This window comes from Cyprinus carpio, chromosome B14 (assembly GCF_018340385.1).
Source record: "Cyprinus carpio isolate SPL01 chromosome B14, ASM1834038v1, whole genome shotgun sequence".
In the NCBI taxonomy this organism is placed as follows: Eukaryota; Metazoa; Chordata; class Actinopteri; order Cypriniformes; family Cyprinidae; genus Cyprinus; species Cyprinus carpio.
In genome coordinates this window covers 17829915-17844097 of record NC_056610.1, presented here as the reverse complement: position 1 = coordinate 17844097, position 14183 = coordinate 17829915, and the positions used below count along the sequence as shown (strand labels likewise).

Sequence of the window (14183 nt, the reverse complement as noted above, 5' to 3'; positions counted from 1 at the left end):
AATATTGGCCTCTGAATTTAGTTTTTTTTTTTTGTTTGTGTGATTGATGTGTGTGTCTTTGTGTGTGTTTGTGTAATTGAATAATTTGGTACAATGCACTTATTGTGTACATAAATGTTTTTACATTGTGCTTTGATTTTAAGAATACCTGCATGTAATTACATCTGTAATTAATTTCACCTCAATAGCAGCAAAAGTGTTTTGCAGTACAACATGAACACAATAAGTTATTAATAATTTGGTACAATGCACTTATTGTGTATACATTGTACATTGTACTTATTTTTTGATGCAAGTACATAGTAGTTAAGGCCACTTAATATGTGGGTAAGTGGGAACGAAATTAGAAATGACTATTTAATGCTTTATCTATTTTTAGAGAAACATATACATTTTTATTGTATGATTTTAGCTAACTTGACTACATCACTTATTTGAATCTTCAAAAAAAAAGCTTGCGTTTAGGGCTGATGCTTACTATATGATTTCTGTCATTTACAATTGCTGCTTGCCAAATTGTACAATGAGAAATCAATGACAGACTGTAATACCAGAGCCTTTATATAAACCAGGATGGTGCACTTATATTGCTATAAATGAGAAAAAGTGCAAGGCACAATGGCAGGATAAATCCAAACTTTTAAATGAAAAAAACAATCACCAGTTGGTAATGTCATCGTGTCACTACAGTTGCTTTAAGCTCAGGTTATAGAAACAGCCAGTGTCCTGAGACATGCACGATTTTATGCTATTTGAGCATTAAAAAATACATTTGTGTGACAGTACAGGTCAGATTTTCTTGCTTTTTTTAAAGGCTGCATGAATTCAGATTTGACAATAGTGACTTTTTAGAGCACATTGCTAGTCTTGAGGCAGATAAATAATCCATGCAAGTTAATCCACAGAAAAAAATGCTTATCTTGGTAATCTTTAATCAAAATTTGAACATTTGCTTTCACTCTGGAATGGCATTACTCCTGTGATGACATCAGTTTGGTGGTTTGGGCAGAACATCCTCCACCAATCCATTCAAACCATTAGTTTGCTGTGAGCAAGAAATGGAGAGGAGGAACTCTAAAATAAAACCTGCCCTCTGTTTAATATACCATTTCAGTTAGAAATATATCACAACAATAAAGTAAATAGGTAGCGACTTCCCACACACATTAAATATGTTATTTAAATGTGAATGTGGCAACCCATTTTTGGCATTTTAGTATATCCTAATTCAAGCAGATGGGACTTGGTCTTGGATGTCAAAAATAGCTGCCTGTAGGCAATGCAAATATGGCTGCTCGAGTGAACAGACTTAACTTGAAAGGGTCTTTGACAATACAAGGTAACCAAGACTTTGTCAGACTTACAGTGGTTGATATTTTACATCATGAGTTGTATTACAAGCATTGCTACAAGGTCTATGATTATTAAAAAAAATGCTATAAGTATGTTTGTCTACAATGAGTATCCATATCAACTAATTGCCCGCTTATATAGCTCATCTCCACCATCAGTGTATGAATTATTAACAATGTATTTAAACAACTTTAAAGGGGTCATCAATTGAGAAACCAAATTATGTAAGTTTAAATATTGTAAGTTTCAGAGCTCAAAACTGTAGTCCAAAAACACCTTTTATTGAAAACAAGCTGCCAGAATGACTCTTTTTCTACTTTTTATTACATAATAAGACATTTTATTCTTTGGTAAACCAGTCACAATTCGATGCAGGGTTTTTTTTTTTTTTTTTAACTTGTACAGTAATACTTTCATGCAAATGTGTTAAACATTTAATAGCGGTGGGTATTTACACTGAAGTCTTAAAGAAGGAATGCCCATTTAATCAATTTTCAAATCGGAGGACTAAACAGAAAATCTAATATATAAATTCTAATAGAGCAATGCCAGGGAATCATTAAGGATATTTACCAGAAATCTAGAAATTACTATTTGTGTTGCAATGTAGTTTAACAGATACTTGAGTTTTTACTGGCCCCATTACTTCAAAAATTGCTGACATTTGAAAGATACATCAACATGTCCTGGCCAAAATGCTGACAGATTTACTTTCTACTAGCAGTTTTAAGTTCTAAAATTATTGTGAAGGCTCATCTGCTTTCTTATTTAGAATCCAAGAATAGCTTCTAGTTGCTACTGAAAGTGTGTTAGGGGCCACTCACACAGGGCACATTCTGTATGAACAGCTCCTAACTCTACCCCCCAAATGACTGCATGTCCTCTGACAATAACAATTTGTCTGATGTGTTGATATACTGCCATGCCATGTTTAAAATTCCTGCCCTGAGTAGGGCTCTATTTCAGGAATAGCATCACTGCAGACATAAAACACCAAATTGCAGACTAACATTTGACACTAAATATAATAGGATACAAGACATTCTGTATTCTGTTATCACACAGGGTGTTTAAGACAGTGTTTCCCAACCCTGCTTCTGGAGGCACAACAACAGTACACGTTTTCAAACTCAAACCCACCTGATTCAACTCGAGAGCTCGATGGTGGACTCCAAGACCTCAAGCGGATGAATCAGATAAGGAGACATCCAAAAATCTGTACTGTTGGTGTTCCTCCAAGAACAGGGTTGGAAAAAAACTGTTTAAGGAACAGACGAAAACACTTTATTTTGCAGTCTCCTTGATACACGTTAGAAGTAAAATTACATGAAACTAACCCTAAACCTAGCCTTACAGTAAGTAAATGTTGTAAACTAATATTACTCAGTACTTAAACACTGTGACAAGACACCTTAAAATAAAGTAATTAACACTGGCTGAAAAATGCATAAATCTTGTTTTGTCAATAATTGACAGTCACTGAACACAACTTGTAAATACAAATTGGAATACATATATCTGTAAAATTGTCTAATAATATCTTAATGATTTTTACTTACATAGCAGATCAAATTTATTTAAATATACAAAATGAAATATTTACAAAATTTCTGAATAATATGGTAATAACAATATACACATTTGATAACATTAAATTATATAATATTAAATTATTAAATTACCAATCATTCATAACTGACACGGACTGAAAAATGCAATAATCTTATATTGTCAATAATTGACAGTCACAGAACAAAACTTGTAAATAAATAATTTGAGTACATTTTGTGTGAAATAAATCTGATTTTTAGCAATTTTGTGGACATCTCTATCTATCTATCTATCTATCTATCTATCTATCTATCTATCTATCTGTCTGTCTGTCTGTCTGTCTGTAAAATGATCTAATAATATCTAATGATTTTTAATTACATGAAAATAGCAGATCAAATTTAAATATACAAAAAGAAATATTTACATAATTTCTAAATAATATAGTAATAACACTCTGATTATATAATTATATAATATTAGATTATATATAAATTATTACTTAATAACAATAATTAATATAATTGAATGATAGTAAATTAAATATATTTGTATGTATACTTAATAATAATTACATGTAAATGCATATTAAATTTATTAAAATTCACAGTAAACAATATTATCTAAATAATATTTATTTATAACTTTGCTATCATTCAGTTATAACATTCGAGTGTATAAATTATTAAACAATTTACAGTACATTATTTAATCATATAATTTAATTATAGCAAATGAAATGAATCTGTATGAATTTATCAGGCATTTACAGAAGGAAAATGACCTCCAGTGTGATTGCCACATGTCATGGAGTCTATGCAGGCACAAACACAGCCACACCCTGGTCCCTGATGATGCTGCTCTTCTGGGAAGGTGGTGGGAGAGAGACATTGGCTCTTGCCGCCAAGTGTGTGTGCTGTTCGTATGTGCATGTGTTAATGTGTGATGCATAGGCAATGAGTATGAGGTGGGTTTTGGAGTGGAAATCCAAAGTTAATGAGCGATACTTTAACACCCAATCCCCCTTCTGGCTAGTCATGTTTCTGTCTGGATTAAATACATGAATCCAAACACCCCTCCTCTAACTCTCGAATACATGCTTCCTCCCTGTTTTGCGCTGCAGGCCCAGATGAAAAAACACACAACAGATGGCTTAGCGGCCTCTACAAGGGCATCTAGCCGTCTACATGCAGTTAGTTGGCAATGGAAAGCATCGCACAAAATGTGTTCCAGTGTGCATGTATTCTGAAATGCTTGCAGTGAGCGATACCATCGCCCGCTCGATTGTAGCTCTAGCTGACTTGTTACCATGGAAACACACTTTAGATGTCGCCTGTCCAGGAGGCAGCGCATGCACACATACATGTATGCACTGAGCACACATTGTGCACAAAGCATTAAACACCATGTTTTATATGCAAGCTAGCACAAAATAAATCTTGACAGGGTTATCCATTCTGTTACGGCCTTATGTTACACCAGAAGGGGTTTATTATATGATAATGACAGAATATCTGAATTTTGAACAGTAACTAATAAAACAATTCATGGATATAGATTTAGATAAATAGATTTAAGATTATTACATTATCCAGTCCATCCAGGATTTCGCAGAACTTTTTTCTGATTTTTGTGGCCTAAAATGACTGCGGCTTTTCTCTGCATTTCTTATTATTTTGCAGTGAAAATATTTATTCTTCTAACATTGTTATGACTTTGCTGACTTTGAGAACCATTGTAGGGCTCCAGACTAACATTTGAGGACACCAGCACCAGTGTCATTAAGTTCTACAGAAGGTGGCACCAGCACCTGACAGTAAGGCACTCACCCTAATCGCACATGTACATCTCAGAGATGTCTGTTTGATGTCTGCATTTACATATGCAAGATGTATTTTTTAGAGTTTGTTCATCTGTAATACATCTCTAAGACGATCGACCAAAAACACATCTTAATACTAAGTGTAAACAGTAGATATGCCTAAACCCATTGCAAAGAAATATAGTCCATTAAAATGTAGAAAAAAACACTGCAAGCAACAATGTTAACAATCCGAAATCTAATAACACTACTGTTCAAAAGTTTGGGGTCAGTAAGATTTTATTCTAAATATTTTGTTGTTGTTTTTGAAGTAATACTTTCATTAAATTGATCAACAGTGTTTGGGTGTTTGTGTGTAACTGTGTTGTTTTTTTTTTTGTAGTAATTGTTTGGTTGTATTTGTGAAAAGTGTTTACGTAATTTAATTACAAAGTAAATGTAACTGTATTCCATTACAGTTACTGAGGAAAAATGTGTAATTAAATTACAGTTACTTATGAAAATATTAATGATTACAAAGGGGGTTAACATCTGAATATTTTATGTTTATGAAGGGGGTTAACAAACAGATTTCCAAGGCATTAGATGCTGGTGTTTCTGTCATTTGCAAATATTTGATTTCAAAATTGGATTGACTGCTCTCTCTATGATGTTAAAATGTAACCCACAATCTTAAGAACACAAGCTTATTCAATAACTGCAATACCCCCCCTCTTTTTTATCTCCAGTTCCTTGCTGTTCAGAGTGCTGTTTTCATTTTCTCATTATAAGGTTATTTGATGTTTGGAGTGCTGTTTTTATAGAGCTTCTTGCCATTCTTCAAAGGCTCACTATAAAATTAATACAGAAGTCCAACATGGCCATTTTTACAACAAAATGTCACCACATTGAGTCACATGAAAGCACCAATGACAAGAGAGTGCAGAGTGATATGAGATATGAAAGTAGCACTGGTATGCTGCCATGGAAAAAAAAATTGGTTTATTAAAACAATATAGTTGACCGCTGACTGCTTTAATGAACAAATCTAAACTAATATACTTTGTATATACAGTAGATGGATGTAATGCATATACAAATGTTGGTCACCTAGTGATCAAAAAATGCTTTTTGGGATTATTTTCATACACTAATAGTTCATACAAAATAATTTTTTCAAATATCTTTTGTGTTCCACAAAAGAAAGTCATAAGGGTGAGTACAGGTGCATCTCAATAAATTAGAATGTCATGGAAAATTTCTTTTATTTCGGTAATTCAACTCGTGTTTATAAAATGCACACAGTTTGAATTAGTGTAAGGATTTTGTTGTTTTTTTTGTTATTTTTTTTGTTATGATTTTGGATAAAATTTAAAATTAACTATCTAATTAAATTAGAATATGGTGACATGCCAATCAGTTAATCAACTCAAAACACCTGCAAAGTTTTCCTGAGCCTTCAAAATGGTCTCTTAGTTTGGTTCACTAGGCTACACAATCATGGGCAAGACTGCTGATCTGAAAGTTGTCTAGAAGACGATATTGACACCCTTCACAAGGCGGGTAAGCCACAAATATTCATTGCCAAAGAAGCTGGCTGTTCACAGAGTGCTGTATCCAAGCATGTTAACAGAAAGTTGAGTGGAAGGAAAAAGTGTGGAAGAAAAAGATGCCCAACCAATCGAGAGATTACCGCAGCCTTATGAGGATTGTCAAGCAAAATCAATTCAAGAATTTGAGTGAACTTCACAAGGAATGGACTGAGGCTGGGGTCAAGGCATCAAGAGCCACCATACACAGACGTGTCAAGGAATTTGGCTACAGTTGTCGTATTCCTCTTGCTAAGCCACTCTTTGACCACAGACAACGTCAGAGGCATCTTACCTGGGCTAAGGAGAAGAAGAACTGGACTGTTTCCCAGTGGTCCAAAGTCCTCTTTTCAGATGAGAGCAAGTTTTGTATTTCATTTGGAAACCAAGGTCCTAGAGTCTGGAGGAAGGGTGGAGAAGCTCATAACCCAAGCTGCTTGAAGTCCAGTATTAAGTTTCCACAGTCTTTTGAAAACCAAAAGTTACTGCACCCATTTACAAACATTTTGGTGGAAGGGTGGAGAAGCTCATAACCCAAGCTGCTTGAAGAAGATGCTGATTTCATTTTCCAGCAGGATTTGGCACCGGCGCACATGCCAAAAGCACCAAAAGTTGGTTAAATGACCATGGTGTTGTGTGTTTGACTGGCCAGCAAACTCACCAGACCTGTCCTGAACCCCATAGGGAATCTATGGGGTATTGTCAAGAGAAAAATGAGAAACAAGTGACCAAAAAATGCAGATGAGCTGAAGGCCACTGTCAAAGAAACCTGGGCTTCCATACCACCTCAGCAGTGCCACAAACTGATCACCTCCACGCCACGCAGAATCGAGGCAGTAATTAAAGCAAAAGGAGCCCCTACCAAGTATTGAGTACATGTACAGTAAATGAACATTCTTTCCAGAAGGCCAACAAATCACTAAAAATGTTTTCATTGGTCTTATGAAGTATTCTAATTTGTTGAGATGAATTGAATTGGTGTTTTTTTGTTAAATGTGAGCCAAAATCATCACAATTAAAAGAACCAAAGACTTGTTTCAAAGAGTCAATGTTTCGTTGAATTTACTTGGCTCGGCTCTGTGTTCACAATTCAGTTCTCTCTTTCACAGAAGTTAAATGAACTTTTCCATGACTGTTCTGAGTAACTGAGATTACCTGTAAATTGGCTTTTTTTGAACTTTTCCATGACATTCTAATTTACTGAGATGCACCTGTAAATGATGGCTCTTTTAATGAAAAAAAATTACATTTTGGGGTGAACTGTTTTTTTTAACATCTGGGCTATTCTTAAAGATTAAATTAGTTTTTCATTTTAATGATTTTGTACCTCATGGCATTTTATTCCGCACAAAGCCTATTATTTGTTTTTTTTTTAATTTTTGTTTTTTACAGAAAACAGCATGAGCATGTAATAGGGAGGAGTGTTGTGAACAGGGAGCGTCATAACAGACCCGTGGTCTGAAAAGTTATTTTCTAGGCACACTGATGAAAAGCAGTATGCTTGTGATAGTTTTTGATAATCCAATTCAGACCAAAAGGTGTAATAATATGAAATTTTCAAAAAGAATTCTAGAGGACAGAAACCACAAATCATAACTTGAAAGAAGTTCTTGATAATAATAACAACCTTCAAATATGAAACGTGTAAATCCAGTTAGTACATTTTACATACATTCATTCATGATGGATTGAACCCAACAGATTAATCAAAACATTACTACAATTGTAATTAAATACTTATACTGTGTTCAGTTCGAAGATGAACGTAGGTCTCACGGGTTTGGAATATAAACATATGAGGGTGAGTCAGTATCAAAGACATGAATTTCAGGTATCTGGGTGAATAAAATCCCTTTAAGAGTTCTAAGTTCAGACTAAGAGTGTCGAGTGAATTTACTTAAAGAAGTGAGTTACACAATAGAGAGACCAGAGTCTCAGAAACTCAAAAAAAAAAAAAAAACATTTATTTTGCAGAGACATTATATAATGTTGTTCTATGCACCTGTAAATGTCATGGCTATCACTAATTTAATTGACCTTTAAAAAATAGTCTAGGTCAATGTCTCGATTTTGAACTTGTCCTCTTTTAGATTCAAAGTATCATAAAAAATTCTAAGAAATATTGATCAAAATCAACAATACGTGCAGTTCAACTTCTGATATTCAGTAACATCTCAGCTGACTATGCAATGTTTAAATGACTGCATTACAGGTGAAATATATCATTTTGTACCTCAAAACATTTTTTATATAAAAATCCGTTATATATAATATATATATATATATATATTTTTATAAATGAGGCAGATCATTTCCATGACATATTAAATTTTACACTTTTTGAAATGAAACTTATCATTATGAATAGAAACAATAGAGGACGGACTTGAAAATCTCTCAACAACACTTGGGTTTAATTTAAATACGTGGACTTCTTCTCAGAATCTCTATCACCATGTGGATTTTTTAGAATCTCCACACACCAGCTTGCTTTAGATATCCATGGCAACCTTATGCTATGAATTGAGTCTGAAAGATGCATGGTAACACAGCAGATACACTCTTTATGTTTGACAGTGGTGCTGAGCGTGTGAGAGTGCTTGTCTGTGTGTGAAACTGAAAGGGACTGTGTGTGTCACTGTGTGTTTGTGTGTGTACAAGGGGGAGAGAAACAGAGTAAAAGAGGCAGAGGGGGTAAAAAAGGACCCGGGCAACTTGCCTAAATCCTGCCTGTCTCACAGTGAGTTTGCTAAATGAATATCTAATTTGCAGTGGGTCTCGGGTGGAGCAGAGAAGAGAACATCCGGTGCCTTTCAACTAAAACCGAGCTATCTCAATACAGAGATAACAGAGATGCAACAACAGGCTGAAAAAAGGCTTGATAAATGTTGAATTTAAGCTCAGATGATGTTCTAAACCTACATGATTTATTTTTTGTCCACCGGACTCAAAAGGAGATTTTTAGGAAAATGTCCAGTCTGCTCTTTTTATACAAAAAAAAGAGTGTCCCATAAAAAGTCATAGAAACAACAAATCATAAGGAGGAGAAAAAGTATTTTTAGTAACTTTACTTCAAATATCACCACACATTTTTTTTAGTCTGTGTTCTATTCAAAAATGGACAACAAAAGCAGACTGCACACTGATATGTATGCTTGTTAGACTGTTTTTTTATTTATTGTGTGAATCAATCTTCTGCTTAAATTTCTAGGGCCACATTTTGAAATGTGCTTGGAAGACCTTTGTTAGACATCTACCTTAAACAGTCTCATAATTTGCCTCCAATATCCGCAGTGCATTTGCTTCTGATGCCAGATGCCACAGAACCTGCACATAAAGAAGACAAGCATTCCCTAAATACAATATAGTTAAACAATGATAATACACTTGCAGTGTTGGGCAGTATCTAATGAATCCTCTCATTATAACACACGAATTGTAGACATTATGAAAGATTCATTATGCATATATTCATTGTGTTATAACAGAGATTTGTGAGATTGCGATGAACTGAGATGTCTTTTAGAGATTCTAAATGCAGCGCTCGTTGCTGGCATTCTGCCAAACCATGCACGCAGCAGCCTATGCTTGCTTTAGTTAAAAATAACAGTGTTCTGTGAATGATTATGCTTTAATAACAAATATTTATCGGGAGCGTGTATGCTCGGATTGTCATGGAGAAAAAAGTAGCGTAACTAGTAATGTAACTAATTACTAATTACTTTTAAAATAAAGTCATCAGAACAGTAACGTGATTACTTTTAAAAGGAGTAATCAGTAATCAGATTAGATTTTCAGAGTAACTTGCCCAACACTGTACAACACTTGTGATTCATGTTGGGCAGCAGTATATTTTAGTATTATTTATATGCTATTATAGTATTTATTAACATTTTTATGAGTTCTTTTATATTTATTTTTATTTTAGATTAATTTTAGAAGTAATTTTGTTATGTGCCTGTCATTTTTTAATGTTTCAATTTAGATTTAGTTTTTTTTTTAGTAAGTTTAAGTTATTTTAGTATTTCAACTTAAGTTATTTCAATTAGTTAAGGCAACATTTCTAATTTTCAAAAAACATCTCTAAGTTTTTTAAATCTAGTATTTATATTTCATTTCACTTTCAGCTTTATTTTCAGTTAATTTCAATTAACAAAATCAATTTTTAATAGTTTTAGCTAACAATAACAACCATGTCGGGCAATATTGTTGCTACTGTACCGATAATCAATTATTTGTAGATTAATGACATTTCTTGATAGCAAGGTTTTATATCTTTTTTTTTTTTCAACAGAAAAGCTATTTTAATCATAATCATTTTATTCAAGTAGAGTGGTAACATTAATATATTTTAATCATAATCATTTTATTCATTTTTTTTGGTAACATTAATACTCTTGCCTTTTTGTCTCAGCTGTTTTGAATCAGAACAAGTAATTTATTAATGTATTATTCTTTTGAGTAGGTTCCTTTTATTTAAACAGGTAAGCAAAACAGTTTTAAATATATTGCAGTGTAGGTAGCACTAAGGGTTTATCTTAGAAATTTTTTTAGTAGTTTATAGCCTTGCCAGGTGCAATTTTTGAGTAGCTTTTGTGATACTGCTCTGTGAAAAAAAAAAAACAACAACAACACGGTTTGTTAAAACTTAGATAATATTTAGACTGTTGGCTTACATATGTCTCATCTGCTTGTTGGCAAGGTAGAGCCAAGAACTTAATAAGCTGCTTGACTGGTGTTCATCTGCAGGTTTGGCTCGCTCTGGTAGGCTAACAACGGAGGCAATCTGACAGCCTGTTCTCCAAGAGTGGGCTTAACATTGAATCGTTCTATCAAGAAGTCAAAGAAATATACTCTAGAGTAAAGCATCCTTCCCCAAGACATACAAATCTCAGGGCAAATAGAAAGATTCATGGTGTGTTACTCACTTGGGTCTTGTGTTCTCTCCTCTCTTCTCTGTTCTATTTGTCTGTGTATGATTGCAAGGACCTTGTGCTGGTTGGAGATGATGTTTGGTTCAGCTATAACCTCACTGAGACTCAAGTTGCTTTTTATGGCCACTGAGGCTGTGGCTCGAGCCACCATAGGCAACTGGTCTTGATAAGCCTTATCTGTGAAGCCTTGCTCCACCCTCTGGATGGTCTGGATCCTACAGAAAGCATAAAACGAGCCAAATGTAGACATGGTGTGAGATTAATTAGTCCTTAACCTTTGAAGCATATGTGGCTCATTACAAAATCATGGCTGCAAGCCAATTTGTATATTTGTATTATACACATGAAAGCATGTAAAGCATGCACATGCAGATGAAGCGGAAGTAGGCCTACATATCCTGCAAAACGTGTCCTCCCTTTCATATAAACATAATTGTGTCTTTTGAAAATTAAAAATTAAAAGTAGGCTTTATATACCAGAATGGAGAAAAACTAAATGTGAGTATTTGAAAACAATGCCTAAATGGTTATTTGGCTAATATTAGATTTCCATTATCTGATGGGAATGAAAAATGCATAAAGAAAGTAAATATGAAAGCTCACCTTCTGTTGGTCAGGATGGTGTAAATCTCTTGCACGAGAAGCTCCGCAGCTCCAGGTTTACAGTGGATTGTGCCATCTATGACCTCTTTCAACAGACTGATCTTTTGCTTCTCAAAAAACTTTTAAATAACCAAAGGTGTCTTACAGAAAAGATATTTATTAAACAGCTAGATCTTTATTAAACTGGCATGGTTTAAGAAAAATAGACCAAAGCACAATAAACATATCATGAAAATAAATGATCAGTTATTTCATTTCACTTTTATCATTTCTGGTATCAAACTCACTCTCTCAATCTGGGACCAGTTGGATTGTTTGGCAGCCAGTGAAGCTCCATTATCATAGGAGTGCATATGAAAATCCCTTGGGAAGTACCAGGAAAATATTTCTGCCACTAGGTATCCATTGGAAAGGTCTCTTTGGTCAAAAGAAAGCAAGGCATGTAAGCACATTTCATATTTAGTAGTAATTCAAAGGCCTTTGAATGTTGTTTATTTTTGAAAAATGTTTTTGAAGCACATTTGTTATATTTTTCATGAAACCAGATATTAAAATTGTATTAAAAATGAACAAAATCGACGGATGTTGACTAAATAGCGAAATAGAGTTCTCATTGGGGAATTGTAAATTAATATTTATTGTACTTGATTAGAAACCCAAACTAACTAGCTATATAGCACTTGTAAGCTTTTATACAAGTACAAATATATTGAGATCCCCTAAATGGCTGAAGTTTTGGAGATTTATGTTATCTTCTCTACTCACCTGCGGACGTTTTTTGGGAAAAACGATAAATCAAGACTTTGCAGCCATTTCAAAACCTCTCGTGGTAGACCGCCTTCTTAGGGGACTGTGAATAGGCCTCGTGATAGACCAGCCTTCTTAGGGGACTGTGAATAGGCCATTTCTTACTATAGGTAGAAAATCGAAAAACCTCTCGTGGTAGACCAGCCTTCTTAGGGGACTGTGAATAGGCCATTTCTTACTATAGGTAAGTAGAATGGAAACAAGCTTGACGACGCGCGCTGGAGTTGCTGCCGCCTGCTGGCAGAGGCTGCGTCCTCCGGAGGTCGTTTGAAGGCTGCATACGTCATTAAGGATGTCGTATTAAGAAAAGTAACCATAATAAAATTGACCGTTTGTGAGGTTTAAAATACTATAATTGTTACTTTTCTTAAATAATGTATGCAGCCTTAAAATGAGAGACAGCTGATATGTTTCATTTGTAGAACATTTGAGCTACTGTTAACTCTTTTTTTTGCTACTATGGAAGTCAAAGGCTACCGTCAACTGATGATAACTGTTTACCAACATTCAACTTGATGTAAATCATGACAAAAATGTATTTATTTATTTATTTGGGAGAACTATCCCTTTAAAGGTACATGAAATGTTTGTATTTGTTTATTTATTTTGGATATTAGTTTTCAAAAAGTTTGCTGCTAAACTGCTTTTAGATCTTTCTTTCAGTTGTTTCTGTGATGTACTGAAATATAATTACAAGCACTTCATACGTTTCAAAGGCTTTTATCGACAATCACATGACATTTATGCAAAGAGTCAGTATTTGCAGTGTTGGCCCATCTTTTTCAGGACCTCTGCAATTCGACTGGGCATGCTCTCAATCAACTTCTGGGCCAAATCCTGACTGATAGCAACCCATTCTTTCATAATAACTTCTTGGAGTTTGTTAGAATTAGTGGGTTTTTGTTTGTCCACCCACCTCTTGAGGATTGACAACAAGTTCTCAATGGGATTAAGATCTGGGGAGTTTCCAGGCCATGGACCCAAAATTTCAACATTCTGGTCCCCGAGCCACTTAGTAATCACTTTTGCCTTATGTCACGGTGCTCCATCGTGCTGGAAAATGCATTGTTCTTCACCAAACTGTTGTTGGATTGTTGGAAGAAGTTGCTGTTGGAGGGTGTTTTGGTACCATTCTTTATTCATGGCTGTGTTTTTTGGGCAGAATTGTGAGTGAGCCCACTCCCTTGGATGAGAAGCAACCCCACACATGAATGGTGTCAGGATGCTTTTACTGTTGGCATGACACAGGACTGATGGTAGCGCTGACCTTTTCTTCTCCGGACAAGCCTTTTTCCAGATGCCCCCCAAACAATCGAAAGGGGCTTCATCGGAGAATATGACTTTGCCCCAGTCCTCAGCAGTCCATTCACTATACTTTCTGCAGAAGATCAATCTGTTCCTGATGTTTTTTTTTGGAGAGAAGTGGCTTCTTTGCTGCCCTTCTTGACACCAGGCCATCTTCCAAAAGTCTTCGCCTCACTGTGCGTGCAGATGCGCTCACACCTGCCTGCTGCCATTCCTGAGCAAGCTCTGCACTGGTGGCAC

At 34.8% G+C, this 14183-nt stretch overlaps 1 protein-coding gene across 2 annotated transcripts; it reads right to left on the bottom strand.

Annotated features, from left to right (window-relative positions):
• Window positions 1-8697: 8697 nt before the first annotated feature.
• Window positions 8698-12842, bottom strand: LOC109076947 (spermatogenesis-associated protein 4-like). 2 transcript variants are annotated; one of them, XM_042738292.1, is made up of 7 exons: window positions 12766-12842; window positions 12597-12652; window positions 12119-12248; window positions 11832-11938; window positions 11223-11443; window positions 10971-11123; window positions 8698-9621 (listed from the first exon to the last, which is right to left on the bottom strand). In XM_042738292.1, exons 1-6 carry the CDS (start codon window positions 12808-12810, stop codon window positions 11011-11013), a joined length of 672 nt encoding a protein of 223 aa, XP_042594226.1. In that variant the 5' UTR covers window positions 12811-12842; the 3' UTR covers window positions 8698-9621; window positions 10971-11010. The 2 variants fall into 2 exon arrangements, with proteins under 2 accessions (XP_042594226.1, XP_042594225.1); XM_042738291.1 differs by having other exon boundaries at window positions 8700-9621; window positions 11832-11950.
• Between the last annotated feature and the right edge of the window lie 1341 nt (window positions 12843-14183).

What these genes read in the sequence shown, in the direction of transcription:
- LOC109076947 (XM_042738291.1), bottom strand. Translation starts at nt 12,810, where the DNA reads ATGGCCTATTCACAGTCCCCTAAGAAGGCTGGTCTACCACGAGAG. An exon ending in AGGCTGGTCTACCACGAGAG is followed by an intron (nt 12,653 to 12,765) that starts GTTTTTCGATTT and finishes CTACCACGAGAG; the next exon opens with GTTTTGAAATGGCTGCAAAG. An exon ending in ACCATCCTGACCAACAGAAG is followed by an intron (nt 11,444 to 11,831) that starts GTGAGCTTTCAT and finishes TGCTTTCTGTAG; the next exon opens with GATCCAGACCATCCAGAGGG.